This window comes from Peromyscus californicus, unplaced genomic scaffold (genome assembly GCF_007827085.1).
Source record: "Peromyscus californicus insignis strain IS unplaced genomic scaffold, ASM782708v3 Scaffold_14__1_contigs__length_90479793_seg_2, whole genome shotgun sequence".
NCBI lineage: Eukaryota > Metazoa > Chordata > Mammalia > Rodentia > Cricetidae > Peromyscus > Peromyscus californicus.
The window spans coordinates 38,177,829-38,195,223 of record NW_026294436.1 but is presented as its reverse complement, the minus strand read 5'-3'; the positions used below and the strand labels follow the sequence as shown (position 1 = coordinate 38,195,223).

At 49.7% G+C, this 17,395-nt stretch overlaps 1 protein-coding gene across 1 annotated transcript in view; it reads right to left on the bottom strand.

Annotated features, from left to right (window-relative positions):
- Window positions 1-17,395, bottom strand: part of Ncf2 (neutrophil cytosolic factor 2) — a 33,683-nt gene that overhangs the window by 4,923 nt on the left and 11,365 nt on the right. Inside the window, exons 4-13 of the mRNA XM_052737194.1 lie at window positions 14,975-15,109; window positions 11,836-11,943; window positions 10,273-10,332; window positions 8,781-8,824; window positions 5,913-6,054; window positions 5,631-5,699; window positions 4,657-4,732; window positions 3,148-3,173; window positions 2,629-2,780; window positions 2,404-2,515 (exon numbers count right to left, since the gene is read on the bottom strand). Coding sequence (XP_052593154.1) covers window positions 2,404-2,515; window positions 2,629-2,780; window positions 3,148-3,173; window positions 4,657-4,732; window positions 5,631-5,699; window positions 5,913-6,054; window positions 8,781-8,824; window positions 10,273-10,332; window positions 11,836-11,943; window positions 14,975-15,109 — 924 coding nt within the window. The remainder of the gene's footprint in view (window positions 1-2,403; window positions 2,516-2,628; window positions 2,781-3,147; window positions 3,174-4,656; window positions 4,733-5,630; window positions 5,700-5,912; window positions 6,055-8,780; window positions 8,825-10,272; window positions 10,333-11,835; window positions 11,944-14,974; window positions 15,110-17,395) is intronic.

Genomic DNA, 17,395 nt, shown 5'->3' with positions numbered 1-17,395 from the left:
GGTATAAATTCGGCTAGTTTATGGTGTGTGTGTGTGTGTGTCTGTGTGTGTGTCTGTGAGCCATGATGTGTATGTGGAGATCAAAGGACAACTTGGACAAGTCATTCTCTCTACCACGTGGGTCCTAGGAGCTGAGCCGTTACCTCCTGAGCCATTCTGCGGTCCCTACATTTCTTGGCACTGAATTTGTCCTCTTCCCCTAGCATAGACACTGAGGATCTTGTTAGAAATTCGGCTTTTGCACTCCACCTCAAACCTACTAAACCAGCCTTCCTAAGACCTAGCTCTAGGTAATTCTCATACTCTCTAAAGCTTCAGAACCATGACTTTTAAAACATTTCTGAGGCAGGGTCTCACTGGGTAGCACAGGGCTGCCTGGACGTCATCTTTCTTCAGCCTCCTGAGTGCTGAGCTTAGTTAGATGTGTGGTACCATGCCTGGCTGCATGTCCTCCGTAAGACGGTACAGTGAGGTGGGAATAGCCCCACGGAGTCTGCAGATCTAGTTTGTTTTTTGTTTTTGTTTTGTTTTGTTTTGTTTGAGACAGGGTCTCTCTGTGTATCTTTGGCTGTCCTGGATCTCCCTCTGTAGCCCAGGCTGACCTTGAACTCACAGAGATCCACCTGCCTTTGCCTCCCGAGTACTGGGATTAAAGGCGTACGCCACCACTGCCCGGCCTGTTTTTTGTTTTTTTTGGTTTTTTTTTTTTTGGTTTTTCGAGACAGGGTTTCTCTGTGTAGCTTTGCGCCTTTCCTGAAACTCACTTGGCAGCCCAGGCTGGCCTTGAACTCACAGAGATCCGCCTGGCTCTGCCTCCCGAGTGCTGGGATTAAAGACGTGCGCCACCACCACCCAGCCTGTTTTTTGTTTTTTATGTGTTTTGCTGGCATGTTTGTCTGTGTGCCACATGCATGCCTGGTGCCCATGGAGACCAGAAGAGGGCAATAGATTTCCTGGAACTGGAATAACAGATGGTAGTGAGCTGCCATGTGGGTACTGGGAATCGAGCCAAGGTCCTCTGGAAGGGCAGTGCTATTCACCACGGAGCCATCTCTATAGCCCAATCCTAGGTTTTTATACCAGCTTCCATTTACTAGCTGTGGGTCCCTGAGTAGCAGTGTGGCCTCTCTGGACCTGTTTCCACACCTGATGTGGAAGCTAGAGAATGAAATGAGGAGGTGTGGCATCATAACAGTCGGCCCTTACTGAATACTTGCCCTGTAGGAGTACTGTTCTGAGGATGTACAAGTACTTGAATTTGGCTGGTGATACATGTTGCACTGAGGATACACAGTAAATGGCAATTTGCTTTGCTTTTCCTAGTTAGTGGAAAAGCCTCCACAGACAACAGTGGCAGAGAACGCTAGCAGTGATGGGCCTGGATGGAGTTCTAAAGAGACTTATGGTGGGAGTCTGGGGGAGATCTGTGCATATAGCTGCAAATAGATTGGCCTCATTGGAGGAAAAAGTAATAATTTCTAAGAACATTATAAGTGAAATTATTCATGTTTAAAATAGAATCCTTTCTAGGCAAATATTCCCCAACAAAAAATTGAAATTACCAGTGCAGCATATACCATTTAGCAATAAAGAAAGGTCAACCTCTGTGTAAAAATCCACTCATTGGCTGACAGACAGACTCTGAGTGTCTCGGGGACAGAATAAGAAGTGGCAATAAGAACTTCCCTCCAGAAACTAACGGGGAAAAGTTCAACTGCTCCGCCATCACTGTCACTTCTAGCCTCCAACTTTGCTCCTGACTCCTGGGGATCTCACTTTCAAGTCAGGTGACTCCTGTCTAGACCTCACGGCTAGTAGGGCAGCTTGGCCTTGTCACTACAGCATGGCGGATGAACACAGATGTGAAGCCGGGTACTCCACCCCTAAGCGGCTTTGGTCTCTAGGTCAGGTCCCTTGACCTTTCTCTCCTTGCTTCCTAAACAGTGATATACCTACATGTATAGGAGCACTGGGGACTTTTAAGAATTCCTTCCCAGAGTGCACTCGGCACAGGCTATGACTGTGGGCAGGTGTCAGTAGATGCCAAGTCTCAGGAAAAGGCTGTTATCTCCTTGGTGAAATAAATGCTCCACCCTCAAATGTTCCTCATAGCGACCTAAGGTGAGGAGTATCTGTGAGCTCAGCTTAGCCGTGACGTCACTCTGTCCTTGTTGAAAGTGGTGGCCACGATCCTTGAGCCAGCCAAACTGGTGGAGGCAGCTTACACTTGCTGTCCGCTTCTGGGCCCACCCATATGAAACCCTCTTCCTGCTGTAACTGAGTGAGCCTGTGAGCCACAGCATCCCATCCCTGAGCCTGTTGCCTGGCCTGAAGGAGAGGTTGGATAAATGCTGAATTCAGTTGGTGGAAGTGGCCTGAGGTGCCCTGGCTCCCTCCACTCACCACCGTGTGCTCACACCAAAGCGTCAGGCAGTGGTTGTTCACTTGGTCCCAGGCATCCTTCGTGGTTTCTTCGGACAGGAGCAGAAGCTCGGAGCTGTCCCGAGGCCGGTAGCTGGTAGGGATGATGGGTAAAGAGCATCAGCTCAGAAAGCACTCCAGAGCCAGCCCTCTGCATCAGCGCAAGACCCCCGCCACACCCTCAGCTGCCGCCTTCACGAGGCTCACCTCAGTTGAGTGTGTTCTGGCAAGAGCACCAGTTTCCTAGCCACCATGTCCCGAAGCCGGCTGTAGGGAAGGCCAAGCTGAGTCTCCATGACCACTGTGTATTTGTAGTGCACCTTGAGCATGTAGGGCATGGGCACTCTGAGCTTCACTTCCTGACGAAGGAGAAGCAGAGGACACCTTAGGGACCGAGAGCAGCATCCCGGATTACCACAGCCTCCTGACACTTTGTGTGCAGCACCCAGGAGTGCCCCAGGGAACAGGGGACGGGCCTATAAACAACTGGCTTCCCCCTTCCCCAGAGGCCTTCAGAGGGCTCTGGTCCAGCTCACTGGCACAGTAGTTTCTACTGAGCTATGTGCTCAGCTGGGGTCTAGTATGACGTGTGCAGAGGTCCCCATCCTGTAGAAGCAGTGTCAGTGTCAACCCTTTTCAGTGACCCTCCACAATCTTAAGAGACATCCCCCATCCCAAGCCACACTCATTCATTTTCTTCCCTTGGAAACAGAAGGAAGAAATTACCTTGGGCTCTTCTTTTTGCTTGTGACCTAAATGGAAAAAAGGAAATGGTAAACGAATGCTCATGGTGGCACCTGCCACCCACAGTGCCAGCTTCTTACCCTTTAACATCTAAGAATTCATTCTGAAAGAGCATGGACACCGCAAATGTGAGCAAAGCCAGTCCCTGCTTCCGGGCAGCTACATATCGGTAGCTATCAGAGGACCGGCCTACAGGCCAGTTAAACCAGTAGGATCCAAGGGAGGAGGAACCACAGGAGATGAGCCCTAGTCCCAGGCAGAAACACCAGCACCGTTACCATCTCATAGTCCTGTAGTTTTGAGTATATTTGTGGTTTAAAATGCGTAATATGTTAACACAGCAGGGGGTGGAAAAGAGAAGCTATTTACCACCAAAGATGTAAGAGCCATTGATCACAAACCCAGCTGATTGTTAGAATCACTTGGGAAGTTTGGCCGACACCAACCAAAGGCCTAGGAATCTGGTGGTTCAATCTCTCCAGTGTTGTGTCCTGTCATGAACCTCCAGACAGAAAAGGTAAGGACAAAAAAGCTACGAAGGACAGTGTATGGGGCCACTGAAGTATTTACATGTGGAATAGACGGTGTCCTAAGTGAGAAACGCACTCCTTAGGCACAAGCTGTACTTGTGTGACTCACAGGGGTGGAGAGGTACTGATACGTTGTTTACATTTAAAATTTTTGTTTTAGTGTGTGTGAATGATGGGAGGGCACGCGCCCTGACATGCATAGAGGCCAGAGGACAATTTCTTAGTGGAGTTGATGCTCTACTTCCTGCTTTATGTAGGTTCTGGTCATTGCAGTCATCACCAGGTTTATGCAGTCAGTGCCTTGAACCACAGAGGCATCTTGCTGGCCCAGGACTGGTGTGTTTAAGTAAAAAGTATTGTAAGTATTCATTGTACCCTACTTCCAACTTTTCTGTGTGTCTGCAATTTTTCAACTAAATATGCAGAGGAGGGGCATAATCAGTTTGTCGTGGACAGACAGCTCTGTCCTCTCCATCAGAAGAGACCTCCACTGCTTAAACTCACCAGTAACAAAAAGTTGTGGCTTTTCCAGACAGCCCTACCCAGCTTAGGAGAGATCCTTCTGGAAAGATCTCCCATCCACACCTTCCAACGAGTGGTCCCCTGTTCAAGCCCCAGAGCTCTGCAGAGAGCATACAACTCAGTGATTTGAAGAGAGCTGAGGGGAGAAAATGCAGTCACTGCTGCCTCTCTTCCTGGACCTGGTTTCGGTCATTTGGTGACTGCTGTCATGACGGGCACACACTGCCCCTTCATCTGCACTCATTTCTAAGGAGGTGGGGGCAGGGCACTGGCGTCACATTCCAGTGGGATGAGCGTGCAGGCAAGACAGGGCTCTGAGTAAATGCAGTCATGAACCAAGGGGCATGCTGGGTAAAGAAACCTGAATTTCCTAGATGGCTACGAAAGCAGCTATTCATCATGAAGCATCCCAGAGAACTCCTTCTCCGGGGCCACCCACCTGGTGACAACTGGGATCTTGCTGGGGCGCTGGAACTAGGAGGGGGTGGAATATCAGATTCCGGGGAGGTGTCCTCCTGGAGGGGATGAGAGGAGACAGTCAAATGAAAGCGTGAGGGCATCCTCGGAAAGAAGCTGGCTGTAAATGACTTCCTAAAAGTTGGGGTGATACGACACAGGGAGATGATGAAGGAAAAGGGGGCTAATGTGTAGCAGCAATAAGAATCCTAATGGCCACCTCCACGGCCCTTTGCCGTCTTACCGGCCATGATGAAAACCTACCAACATGGGGTGACGAGCCATGCTTCCGTCTCAACTGCAGAATGTACCGAGAAAGGGAAAATCCCACTTCCCATCTGCACGGCGTTTGAAACTTCAAAGGGCCTCAATTTCATGACTGACCAGGGAGGGCTCCACACACGTGCATCTCATTGCACAGTGTGAAGAGACAGACCACAGGCTGCCCTCAGAGTGCCCCGTAGCTAAGGATGGCAAGCTTCTGATCCTCCTGCCTCTGCTTTCCAAGTGTTAGGAGCATATGCCACCGTGCCTGGTTTATTCAGTGCTGAGGACTGAGCTCGGGGCTTCGTGCATGCCACGCGAGCACTCTGCCAGCCGAGCTACATCCCCAGCCTTTATTTTGTTTTAAATGGCATTGTACCAACCAACACGTTGACCATTCTCCCTGGTGAACACCTAGCTCTAAGGCTTAGTTAGGCTTTGCTTCCTAAGTCTCCCTGACCGGGAGGACTCCCAGGGTAGCGGGGTGGAGGTGTTGATCCAGTGGATTCTCAACAGTTCCCTCCACTCAGCATGGCTGATCTTTCACTCTAGGCATCCCATTACCGGCTCAAGTGGCCCAGAGCGAGTGAGTCTTCCTTCCATGACAGGGAGACCACCCCCTTCACACTTTCTTCCCTCAAGAGAGTTGTGTGAAGGGTGAGAGGGGTGGGCTAGACCTTGACGCTGCATTACCTGGGGCTGCGACTGAGGATGAATCCGAAGCTCCACTGGCTCCAGGTAGTTGCAAGGGACAAGTCCCTTCTGCGGTGTCACATCCCAGAGTCCAGAAGGGAAAACAAAGACTCATTAGTACCCAAAACACAGAACCGTCTGCAGCCACGCGCAGGGCCAGCACACAGACGATGACCCTTGTCTGCAAATCATGCCGCAGGTACCGTCCCAAGGAAAAGAAAGCTCTGCCCTTTGCTGCTGGGACCCTATGCCCTTAGCACCTCCCCCTGACCCTCCAAATACCTGTCCATTGAACATGACCGTGGCCCAGTTATCGCTGCCCTTCTTCAAGACAAAGACGATGTTCCCTGGCATGACCTGGAGCTCTTCTGGTGTCTCAGGCACAAAGCCAAACAACACTCGATGTGCCTCGCCTTCCAGAGCCCTGAGGGGTGCACGGAAGACCCAGCCCATCGTTCAGCTTGGACTGCATCCCCTTACTGCAGGAGAAGCACTTTGAGGCCAGAGACTTAGCTCAGCACTCACTCTAACTCCACATCTTACTGTGTATAAGAGCAGTGCAGGGTGCTGGCCTGCCCAGGACCCCGAGAGGACTAGGTAAGAAACTGCGTGTGAGTGTCTTCCATAACCACACAAGAGTTCCCCTTATCCTCAGGGAACACGATCCAGGAACCCAAGAGGTGGGTGAACCCGTATATGGCAGCCAACCCTTGTATGTCCTACGCTTCTCCTGTCCCCACATACACAAAGGTGACGACTTTCACTTCTGAACTGAGTGCACCATGTAAAAGTGGTTGTAACTTTTATAGTCTGTGGTGTACCGGCAGAACTAGTTCAAATTCCTTTCCCTTAACACTTAATCAATAGAACACTCTGGGTTCAACACCCCCGCCCCCCCCCCCCCCAGTACTCATTCCTTTTATATTGTCCTTGTTTTTTGAGACAGGCTATTACTCTGTAACTCAGGCTGGCCTGAGCTCTCAGCGATCCTCCTGCCTCAGCCTCTCAAAGGCAGGGACTAGAAATGTGAGCCTCCATACCCTGCCCTTTTCTCTGTTAGGCCAACATTCACTTTTTAACACAAAAGACAGCCTCACAGCTTCGGCATAGACAGATTGCGGGTCTCAGTACCCCTCTTGTGGTTTGGGTCCGTTATTAATCACCACAAGGGCTACTTGAGCAAGCTCCATCATGCTGTGACAATCCTTCTCAAAAGATACTATTCTTTGCTTTATTTTATTGAGCTTCTTTCATTCCTATTTTTATTTTATTTATTCATGTGTCTGGGGGACACGTGTGCCACGGTGCAGCAGTGGAGGTCGGAGGACAATTTTGTGAAGTTCTTTCGCTCTTTCCACCTTTGTGTGAGTTTGAGAATCCAACTCAGGTCACCAGGCTGGCAAAGTAAGTGTCTCTGCCCTCTGAGCATCTCACTGGCCACGTTTTTTTGTTTTGGTTTTGTTTTAATTAACGTGCACGGTATTGGGTTTCACTGTGACATTTTTCTAATAAAAACTGATTTTGCTGATTCTCCTTCCTCTTCTCTCATACCCCACGTCTACCCTTGCGTGCCCTTTTACACACGAACACCCCAGCCTCCTGCTTCCAGGTCATAGGTGTCCTGTTACACTCCCCCACCACTCATTTTGGACTCTGGCGGTGTGACGGGGAAACCCTGTATAGCCAGATGGCTACCGAGAGACTAGCAGACAGGTGGCCCACAGCGTGGTATACACCCCTCCTAGATGGAGGGGATTTCCTCACACTTCTCAGAATGGAAAGCAATGGAAAACGTCTTGTAGTTGTTTCTTTGCTTGGTTTTTCAGACGGGGCTGGGGGGGGGGGGGGGAGTCTTGTTATCTAGCTCTAACTGGCCTCTAACTCCCTGAATAGACCAGGCTGGCCTCAAACAGGTGGCAGTCCTCCTGCTTGCTAGGATTACAGCCTTGTGCTGCCACACCCAATATAAGATGACTGGTCTATTTCTGGAATTTTATATTCTGGGGTCATGGTGGGCCACGGGTAGTGACATGGTGGGCAGCAAGACTGTCTACAAAGAGAGACAAGAAAACAGTGGAACAACAGAACCAGCACTGGATGAGGAGACCTGCCTGACAATCCTCAGAGCCTCCCTTCCCTCCTGAGGGGGAAGTTAGCTCCCAGGTCCCCGCTGGAGTGGACAGGAAGTACGGCCAGGGGAACCACACAGGTGGAAGTCAGGGAACCCAGGGGAGGGGCCGCCCAGGCCAGCCTTGTGGGAAGGGGATGGAGAGCCAGGCACTGAGAGGCACAGGGGAGCATCTGCCACTGCTTTGCTTTATGTTAGACCATGCCCATCCCCCCTCACTGACCCCCCCAGGCCCCGGTTACCCCACACCTGGAGAGTCTCCTTTCTGTCACCTGGAATGTGTGAGTGAGGTTGCCTTGGAAACTGCCCATGCATGGGGTATCAGGTTCTACCTGCTCATGCCCACTGGGCCTGGTGATGTGGGGAATTCATTCTCTTCTGCCTGGAGAGCTTGGGGATGGGCTTCTTCAGCCCCTCACGTTGGGATCGCCTGTGGTACCCGCCCTATACACATACACACACTTTTTCTTACCCCCCTGTTTTTGGAGGGGGAACTAGGCTTGCTTTGTTCATTAGAGGCAGTTCTTAAGAAAGCTGAGGTGAGGCCACTCTGCTTCTCAATTTACAGAGTGACTTCCTTTTCTTGAGTCTTTCCCCTTTTTCAGAAAACATGTGTCAGTAGTGCGTGACGGCACCCACACAGGAAAAAAGACCCTGTGATAGCTTCCGGAATCTAGAGAGCTTCCGAGGGCCTGTAGTCAGTACAAAACTGACCTCTCACCTCTGACCTGGGCGGTGTTCCAGAGGGCACAGCTTCACGTCAGTGACCTCCCATTCTATCGGTGACCATGCCCGTTGGGACTCCAGGTTACTGCAGCTAGGCCCCCAGTGGCCACCCCACCACAAGGCTCCCGTCCCAGCTACATCATTTGGCTCTACCCTTGCAAACAGGAGGAGGCTAACAGCCTAGCAAAGGACTCAGGGTGTAGACCTGACCCCGGCTTTATTTCTCCCCATCCTTACTGCCATCAAGTCAGGTGTAGAGTGTAGACATTCTACATCCGGTTCTAAATCTAACTTACCTGAAGATCTCTGGGGTTTTGGGTCTGGGTGGAGGCTCCGCTGCCTGTGGAACATTCAGGAAAAATGAAGAAGGGGAAAATGACCAGAGAGAACAGATCATTAATGGTAATCTGAGCATTGTTCCAGATCCCAAACCAAAGACCTCATTTCTGAGTGCTCTCTGGGGAGAAGGCACAATTTGGGAAGCCAGCAGCCCGCCAGCTTGCCTGGTGTGGGCTTTACCAGGACAGCAATGGTTATGACCCAGAGCCGGTGTCTAGAGAAGGTGCTATTGATGGAGAGCTTCTGACCTCAAGCCTTGTCCCTTCCCAGTGTTTTCCAAAAGATCTGGTCTATAGTTAATGTTTGCCACCGTGTGTGACATTTCTGGATATTTAAAATCAGCTCAGCGTCTACTAGACAGACAAGAGTCTCCCTTTAATGCGTTCCCTGTTCGGCACTGAATGTCATAGAGTCCCTTATCTGGGACGTTCCGTCCCTGTCCTCCAGCTGGCCTGAAGCTCAACGGGCCTCAGCCAGGCTTTCTCCAACTTTACCATGCCGAAAGGGGACAAGGAATCTAGATGCTGGCTCTCATTATGCCCCTGTCCCCCTGGCCCAAGCATGGGTCACATGGTCACACAGTGATCATCCTGCCCCATACTTGGGGTAGAGGTCAGTGCTACCCTAGAAAATGTATATGCAGATGGCAGGGAGGTGACCAGGTTCCAGGCCCTTTCCTGTGCCAGCGCCGATCACTGCCCTTACCCATCACTGGGACACACAACCGAGTTTGGGTTTTCCTGAACCGGTGTCACCACCTTCCTGTCCACAGCCTTGTCTTTGTCTCCACACCCACTGCCCCATGTCATTGGGGACCATCCCTGAGCCCATCTTGGGCTGGTACCCTGCCCCAAAGGAATCTCTTACACATGAGCAAATGGATAGAGCCAAGAGAATCAGAACCTCAGGCTCTGCGCCCCCCTTGTCCCCTGACTCCCTCCTGAACCCATGAAGAGGCTTTGTCACAAAACTTCCAGGGTGTGTGTGTCAGTGTTCTGAGGGAATGGTCAAGCTGGGCGGTGGTGGCGCACGCCTTTAATCCCAGTACTCGGGAGGCAGAGCCAGGCAGCTCTCTGGGAGTTCGAGGCCAGCCTGGCCTACCAAGTGAGTTCCAGGACAGGCTCCAAAGCTACAGAGAAACCTTGTCTCGAAAGAGAGAGAGAGAGAGAGAGAGAGAGAGAGAGAGAGAGAGAGAGAGAGAGAGAGAGAGAGAGATTGAGAATAGTCAAGGTCTCACGAGGTGATCAACAGCTAGCTGTCTTAGAACTTGAAAAAGGAGGATCAGGACTTGGAAGAGCAGCTGACCTCAGAGGATGTAAGACAGAGAGCTGACGTGGCCATCCTCCCAAGCAGCTATGTAAGAGGGCAGGCACTGAAGGAAGCCTTATGATTAGTGTGTCAGCCTAGCTCCTCTCACTGGAGGGTACTTCCGGATAGATCTGGCCTCACCTGCGGCTGCAGAGGGGCGAAGCCAGAAAAGTTGTCTTGATGAACCACGGATGCTATAACCTGAAACACAGAGGAAAGAGAGTGAGCGTCTGCTGCCGACTCCGTTTGCCGGGCATCTGTGTCCTTCCCCAAGACCTCCTCCTTCCTCACACCACAGAACCATTATCGTTTGTGTAGGTTCCAGAGGGAGATGGAAGGTAAGGACTAGTGTACACCTCTTCTGGATTAGAACTCTCTCTCTTAGAAAAAAATATTGCTGATATTTATATAACATCAAATTAATTAGTTTAAGTGAAAATTTCATGGTATTTCATACACCCACAAGGTTTTGCAATGCTATCTGGTGCCAAACATTTTAATCACCCCACAAGAAAATATTGGACCTATTAAGTAGTTTACAGTCTCCTCTCCTAACCTGGCAACACACGTTTGGAAATCTCAGTGGTTTGACCTGCTTAAAGACTTTATATAGAATTATGTAGAATGTGCCTTTTCTCCCCATTTTGTGTGTGTGTGTTATGCATGTTGTGTGTGTTCTGTGTTTTATGTCTGAGGGGACAGATTTGTGTGTGTGAACATGCAAGTACAGCCCTCAGGTTAGTGTGAGAACCATCCTCCATTGCTCTCCACCTAATCCACTGAAGCAGGGTCTCTCAGTCAATGTCAGAGCTAACTCATGTGGCTAGTCCTGCTAGCCAGCTTGCTCCAAAGAGCCCCTGTCTCCACCTTCTGAGTCTGGAATTACAGGCAGGACTCCATGGCTGCCTGGCAGTTAAGTGGGTTCTGGGGACCTGGAATCTGCTCTTCATGCTTACACAAAAAGCTCTTTAACAGCTGAGCCATCTCCCCAGTGCTAGCACGTGACATTTGTATTTGTCTTCTCATAGACAGCATACATTTTCACGCATGTTGTAGCATGCCTTCTTAGTACTTCATCCTTTTTGTGGGTGAGAAGTATTCCGCTATCTGGACATATCACCACATTGTATGTATCTATTCATTATTGGGGGCTCTTTGAGTGTTTCCAGTAGCCATGTTCTGTGGGTCTCTATGGTTCTGCCAGCTCCAGCTACTCAGCCACTGGAGAACTCACGTTTCCAAACTGTCAAAGTCAAATGCAGTCTGGAAAAGGTACTGCTGCCTCACTTCAAATCATGTCTGGAAGAATTTAAGACCTGGGTTCAGAAGAGATCCTGCTGAAGAAGGAATCCAGTTGTAGGGCCGTGAAAATGGGAGCGATTCCCCAGAATTCTGAGCAGTGAATTGCAGGAGCAGTGAGTCAGGGCATTTCCTGCTGGTCCTCTCCCCTAAATTTCCCTTAGCTATGTGAACCCTAGCTATGTCCTTTATCATTTGCCTCAGTCCTGAGACTCAGCATCCTGAGAGGAGCCTCGGGAATTACTGAGGACCAGGATGATGGAAGACACTAGAAGAATTCATTCCTTACTGTCAGCAAGATCCTCATTGTCATCCCTGAATGCCACAGCAGGGACATGTCTTCTTGAATCCCTTCCACCCGGCCCAGGGCACAGGAGAGGTGGGAAGATGAGTGGTCCCACCTACCGTAGCTTTGCCCAGATAGTCCTTCTTGGCCAGCTGAGCCACCTGCCTCTCATTTGGCCGGAAGAGCCTACCCACAGGGATCACCACGGGCTCGAACAGTTTCTGCTTCTGTAATAGAACAGACAGTCACATGTCACTCAGCAGCACTGGGTTCATTCTGAGCAGCGTTCTGTTAGGTGACCCTGTGTGAGCATCCCAGAGTGTGCTTATACACTCTCAGTGGCTCAGCCCTTGGGGAATGTGGTCTACTGGTGGACTAAAATGCCTTTACATCTCTCTCATGACTGTATCTTCTCATCTGAAAATGGGAGAAATGAAACCGTCCCTGCCTTTCTCATCAAACGGACCACTGGAGAAAGTCTCAAGGGAACGTCCTTTTCAAACCATAGAGACTTGTTATGCTAGAGGGCTAAGCAGGAGCAGATGGGTTTATTAATTCTTTGAGACTTTCATACATTATTTTGATCATATTCACCCAACCCCTCCCCTTAACTCCTACCAGATCCACCCTCACCTCTTCAATCCCCATGACTCTGTGTCTTTTATGTACTTGTTTGAAACAGAGTCTCACTGTACAGCCTCAACTGGCTTGGAACTTACTATGTAGACCAGGCTGGCCTGGAATTCATAAAGATCTCTCTGTCTGTACCTCTGGTCTGTGCCACTATATCCAGCCTCTTTTTTTTTTTAAGATTTCTTTATTTATTATGTATACAGAAGAGGGTGCCAGATCTCATTACAGACGGTTGTGAGCCACCATGTGGGTGCTGGGAATTGAACTCAGGACCTCTGGAAGAGCAGTCGGCGCTATCAACCTCTAAGCCATCTCTCCAGCCCCAGCCTCTTTTTTTTTTAATAACCCCTCAATCCCAATTGTATTATTATTCATAATCTTCTGGGTGTGGTTATCAACTGGAGTACGGTTGACCTAAGCCACACCCTTCAATAAAACTTGGCTCTCCCTTCCCTAGAAGCCACCAGCTGTCCATAGCTCTTCAGTTAGGGATGGGGCCCATGAACCCCTTTCTACTCCAGGCTACAGTGTTTACTGCCTCGATCTTCTGTGCGCAACCACAACGGAGTTCAGAGTGAGTTCGGAGAAGTGGTCCTGTCACGTCTTTAAAATATTATTTTGTTTGGATCCACCATGACCTCTGGATCTTACAGTTTTTTCTGACTACCAATCCTGTGATGGCCTTGAGCCTTGGGAATGGGATGTGACACAGATGTCCCATTTGTGGCTGAGCACTACTCAGCTGCTGGTTCTCTGCGCTTGGACCTCATCTGATGAGAACCAAGAGCTGCAGTGAACTATGGGTATAGGGGTGCAAGGTTAGAGGACAGTGTAATTGTGGTAGCTTGGATGCAATCGGCCCCCATAAGCCCATAGGGAGTGGCACTAGTAGGAGGTGTGGCTTTGTTGGGGTGGGTGTGGCCTTGGTGGAGGAAGTGTGCCACTGTAGGGGTGGATTTTGAGGTCTCCTATGCTCAAGCTATGCTCAGTGCATGCTTCCTGTTACCTTAGGATCAAGATGTAGAACTCCAGCTCCTTCTCCAGCACCATGTCTGCCTGCATGCCACCATGTCCCACCATGATGATAATGGACTAAACCTCTGAAAATGTAAGCTACCCCCAATTAAATGTTTTCCTTTATAAGAGTTGCTGTGGTCATGGTGTCTCTTCACATCAACAGAAACCCTGACTAAGACAATGACACTATGCCCATTTAGCAAAATAATAGTAATAGGTTCCCCTTTGGGGTCTGTGAGCTCCCCAACAACGGGTATTTGGTCAGATTCACAGTACTAGGCCTGTGTTTCCTCCTATGGAGTGGGCCTTAAGTTCAGGCATAGCGGTTGGTTACCCTGTGGCGTTTACACCTCTACTGTGCCCGTGGGCATATCTTACCAACACTGATCATTATTTCAGTTCACAAGGCTCACAGCTGTGTAAGACTACTGATAACTTTTTTCTCCCAGAAGCCTGCATAGAACCTTCCAGTACTATTAGAGCTAGCCAGCATGAAGGAAGCTTCTTGGTCAGTACCAACTTGATTTCTTCATGTCCTGTGACCAATGTGTGTGCTGTCTTAAGCAATAGGGTCTTGTTGGAGCTGTCCTACACAGAGGATTATGTTCATCCCAGAAGTCATAGGTTGCCAAATAAAAAGACCAGTGGCAAGTGTGGGATACTTCCCCTTGAACTGTTAGTCAGGGGTGTCCAAGGGACCTCCAGAACAATCCAGACTATTCCTATTGCTCTTGGTTGCCTACTGGAAGCAGTTGGTTTTAACATCACCTCATGTTGGTTTTATTTACCCAATACTCCTTCTCTAGAGCACCGTCCCTTTCCCACTTGGTGTGGTATCTAGAGTTTCTCTCCCAGCATAGAGGACACCACTACAAGGGCCAAGCAAGGGCTGTGACAGTGCTCTCTTGGGACTGGTTTGCTCATGTACACAGGCATACAAAAACTTGAGCTCCCTTCCTGGTGTTTACGTACAGCTTATTTAAAACTACCTTTTGGGGGCTGGAGGGTGGCTCCGAAGTGAAGAGCACATCCCACTCTTCCAGAGGACCAGAATTTGCATCTCAGCATCCACATCCGACAGCTCACAACTGCCTATAGCTCCAGCTCCAGGGGACTCAATACCCTTCTGGTCGCGATGGCCACCTACCCACACCTGCACATTCCCACACATAGACACATAATTAAAAATAAAGTATCTCCAAAGAAAGAAAAACGACTTTTGCTCCCGAGTAAAATCAAGCTATGAATAATAAAGTTTCGTAATTCTTTCGTAGAACTGGAATATTTCTGTGGGAGCCATGTTGAGCCTGGCACTGTGCCAGACAGTGAGGCTGCAAAGGTAAGCAGAAAAGCCCAGCCTCTGTCTTCACAGTGCTTGGAGGCTACACAGCACCAAGAAACGGCAGGCATCGCCCAGGGCCCCACTACGAGAGATCCAGGGGCTGTGCTGTTCTGTTCTCTAGGATGTGGCTTTCTCAGCTCAGATGCAGGATGGAACATGTTGAGAGAGCATTTGTTAGCCAGAACCAACAAAGACAATGTTCCCCATCATGGTGTCCTAGGAAACAAACGGGACTCTAAGGACACCCTCTCCGCCACCACACTCACCCAGATGCTTTCCATGGCCTTGTCGATTTTGGAGTGCCTGGGTTCCGACTTCATGTTTGTCGCCAATGCCAACTGTTCTTCTGCCTTTTTCCATTCCTCTTTCTTGGCGTGCATGAAGGCGATGTTATACAACACCTAGAAGAGCAGAGGCCACACGAAACTGGAAACTACTCCAAAGCAGGCACCCGGAAGGATGCACATGTACATACAGGGAAAGCTGTCTGGCGACAAAGTCCCCTTCCCCAGCATTCAGGGGACAGCCAACAATTAGTCTAGCTACTGAGTTATGTCAGACATAGGGGCTGGGTTAAGAAAACATGTTATAGCCGGGCGGTGGTGGCGCACGCCTTTAATGCCAGCACTCGGGAGGCAGAGCCAGGTGGATCTCTGTGAGTTCGAGGCCAGCCTGGTCTCCAAAGCGAGTTCCAGGAAAGGCGCAAAGCTACACAGAGAAACCCTGTCTCGAAAAACCAAAAAAAAAAAAAAAAAAAACCATGTTATAATGCATAAAGCCAGTATCATGTGCATTCATTCTTCTAACAACCAACTAGGTCAGGAGGGGATGAGGAACTAGTGTGTTGTCCTAATATAGGGAAGAGGAGCTTTCCCAGCACCCCTTGGGGAGGCAGAGGCAGAGGCAGAGCTGGGGAGAAAAAATGAAGGTGTGTGATCTCTAATTCCTGCTCTTGCGGTTGAACCTGGGCTGGGCCATAGGTCAGGTGCGGGGTGGACGAAGGTTCCAGATGTCTTGTTCTGTATGTGAGCCCTCAGAACCTGGCTGGGATTACAGGAATAGCAAGACTGTTACACAGCCTCATGCATGAGACAACTCCATGGTCAACGTCCAGCGGAGCTGGGGAGAGAGTTGGCACCACAGAGCCCAGGGGAGCGCTTTAGCTGCAGTAGGGGAGGGAATGGCAGAACTCCCCAGGCCTTAAGTTGGATTCTAGGGTCATTAGAGTCTGTTTTATTAAAATACTGTGCTATTTACACACAGAACCAATTAAGCTTTTGGATACGTTAGTAAGAAAAAAGTAAGTTATGGAAACAGAGGTGTGATGCTTGCAGCTGAGTCCTGAAGGACACTGACGCTCGATCTTCCCTCTCTTAGATCATGTGCTTTTGGGGACACCAGCTGCCCTGTCCTGACAAAACACAGACAGTCCCATGGGGCTGTTCTGTAGCAAGAATGGAGGCCTCTTGCCAACAAACAATTCGACCATGCCAGACACACCTGGGTGACGAGGTTGGTATTTCCGTGGAGTTAGCAGCTGGTGCTGATGCTGGGAGCTGGGTTAACCCCAGGAGTGGAGCTCTAGACGTGTGTGTGTGTGTGTGTGTGTGTGTGTGTGTGTTAGTCATGGCATATGCATGGAGGTCAGAAAACAATCTGAAGGAGTCAGCCCTTTCCTTCTACCATGTGGGTCCAGGGGTGTGAACTAAGGACATCAACCTTAGACAAGCAACTCTTGCCCACTGAGCCACTTGCCAGCCCCAAGGACTTGGGATTTGGATTTTTTTTTTAACTGAACAATAGTACAAAAGAGAAATACATTCAGGAGAAAGAGCACTTCAGACACACACTAAAAACTGTCTTGCAGTTTGGTTAGTATCGTAGAACGTTCCACCAGTCAGCCACACAACCACAGAGGAAAGCAAGTGAGACACACTGGGGCAGGGGAGGTGGGGTGGGGGGAGTGGGGGCTGCAAGGGGTGGGGTGGGGGGGAGTGTCTCTGTGATCACCACAGCAAGCAGAATAAAAAGCCATGGGAGGCAAGAAGGTAGTTTGGTTCAGCACATCTAAGTAGCCCGTGTTGGTTCAAACCTTGAGAGCCTGACCCTGAGTGGTTTATTTTAGGCAAATTTAAGCACAACACAATTTGGTGGAAACTTTCCTGGTGATAATGAACTCAATCCTAAAGCACAAGCGAGCTGAATAAAGATCAGATGTGACCACATTGCAACTCTTTGTAAGGCGCATGTGACACCTTCCATAAAGACGGGTTCTACAGACTGACTGAGAAAAACAAACTCATGACCTGGGGAAGGTTAGAGCAGGGTTGGGGCCACACAGCACTAAGGTCACCAGGCTATGAACCATGTCCACCCTCAGCCTTCTGAGTGGATAAGAGGTTATATATCCTCTCCTTTGAAGGAACAGCACTGTGTATTTAGCATTCCAGGTTTCCCTAGTACTTAACTGCGAACACAAGGACCTCCATGCTTCCTACATCACACTAGTGTGCTAGGCTATAAAACAATGATGTACGTGGTGTAGGTGTATTAAATGCAGTTTTTTACTTAAGATGGTTTTTATCCTAACTGGGACTGAGGATGTGGCTCGGTTGTGCTTGCTTAGCATGTACAAAGCCCTGGGTTCCCACCCCACTACTACATAAACCCTACTGGTGGTGCACACC